Source organism: Cystoisospora suis (assembly GCF_002600585.1).
Source record: "Cystoisospora suis strain Wien I chromosome Unknown contig_3037, whole genome shotgun sequence".
Lineage (NCBI taxonomy): Eukaryota > Apicomplexa > Conoidasida > Eucoccidiorida > Sarcocystidae > Cystoisospora > Cystoisospora suis.
In genome coordinates this window covers 1-1,037 of record NW_027155832.1, presented here as the reverse complement: position 1 = coordinate 1,037, position 1,037 = coordinate 1, and the positions used below count along the sequence as shown (strand labels likewise).

The 1,037-nt window shown below is 43.5% G+C and overlaps 1 protein-coding gene across 1 annotated transcript in view; it reads left to right on the top strand.

Annotated features, from left to right (window-relative positions):
* The window catches only part of CSUI_006085 (uncharacterized protein), an 8,357-nt gene extending 7,508 nt beyond the window's left edge, over window positions 1-849 (top strand). The window contains exon 2 of the mRNA XM_068066250.1: window positions 1-849. This exon is cut by the window's left edge and continues 2,783 nt beyond it. Within this exon, the coding sequence (XP_067921767.1) occupies window positions 1-443 (443 nt within the window). The 3' untranslated portion in view covers window positions 444-849.
* Window positions 850-1,037: the final 188 nt, after the last annotated feature.

Below are 1,037 nucleotides of genomic sequence, written 5' to 3'. Positions count from 1 at the left end.
CTTCTTCCTCTTCTCCTTCTTCAGTTGTTTTGGCGTGTCCTGTTAATCTTGGTCATGCTACAGGAGATCTTTCAAGAGAAAGTGCCATACAGGATGGTGGCTGCGGTAGCGCCGCGAGTCAGTTGAATGAAAAGGGAGAGACAGGAACATCTGTGAATGAGAGAAAGGATGAAGAGACAGAAGAAAAGAAGAGATCTTCGTCCTCGCAAGAGAAAGATCGTAAAGGCGAAGAAGAATCGACACATATCAAAGGAAGCAAGCTCAGTGACACACAAGATGAGGAAAAGAAGAAGAGGGAGAAACAAAGACAAGAAGACCATGAAGATTTCAAAAAGAAGAATAGCCTCCTTTCTCACGTCGATGGTCTTCGTCTCCACTACTTCCTCTTCTTCTTCTCCTGTCTCAGGAGGAGAGAACACTCTCGTGGAAGACAGCATCGTTGATAGAAGCTCGGGCCCTCTCATCTCTTCTTCTTCTTCTTCTAATCGTGGAAGATCTTTCATTCTCCCTTGTCCTCCCTGGACGGAAGGAGAGATCCTTCAGTCTCTTAAGCTTCTTCAGTCGATTCTAGATGAGAGAACAGAAGAAGACCAAGTCTATTGGCTCTCCAGCCATCTTCTCACTCGTCTTCTATCGCTAGCTTCGAAACTTCGACGCTTCAAAATCGATATGAATCGCAGACAAGGCATGTATTCCACATCTCCTCTCGCTAAGCTCAATCTCTCTCAAGAAGCCTTTCTTCCTTTCCTCTCCAAGTCTTTCTCTTCTTCTTCTTGGGATTCCTCACTCTCGTCGTCTCCATCCATCCTTCCCTCTCTAGAAGACCTAGAAATCTCCAACGCCACCTCGGGAAGTTTACGGTAAGGAGAAAAGAAAGAAAAGAAAGAAAACGAAAAAGAAAGAAAAGGTCAAAAGAAAAAGAGAAAAAGAAAGAATGTAGGGCGCGATGCGTAGATTTCTTCGTCACATCTTTATCTATCTTTCGTCTATCTATGTATCCATTTATCTCTTAATCCATCTCTCTTTATTCTATCTAT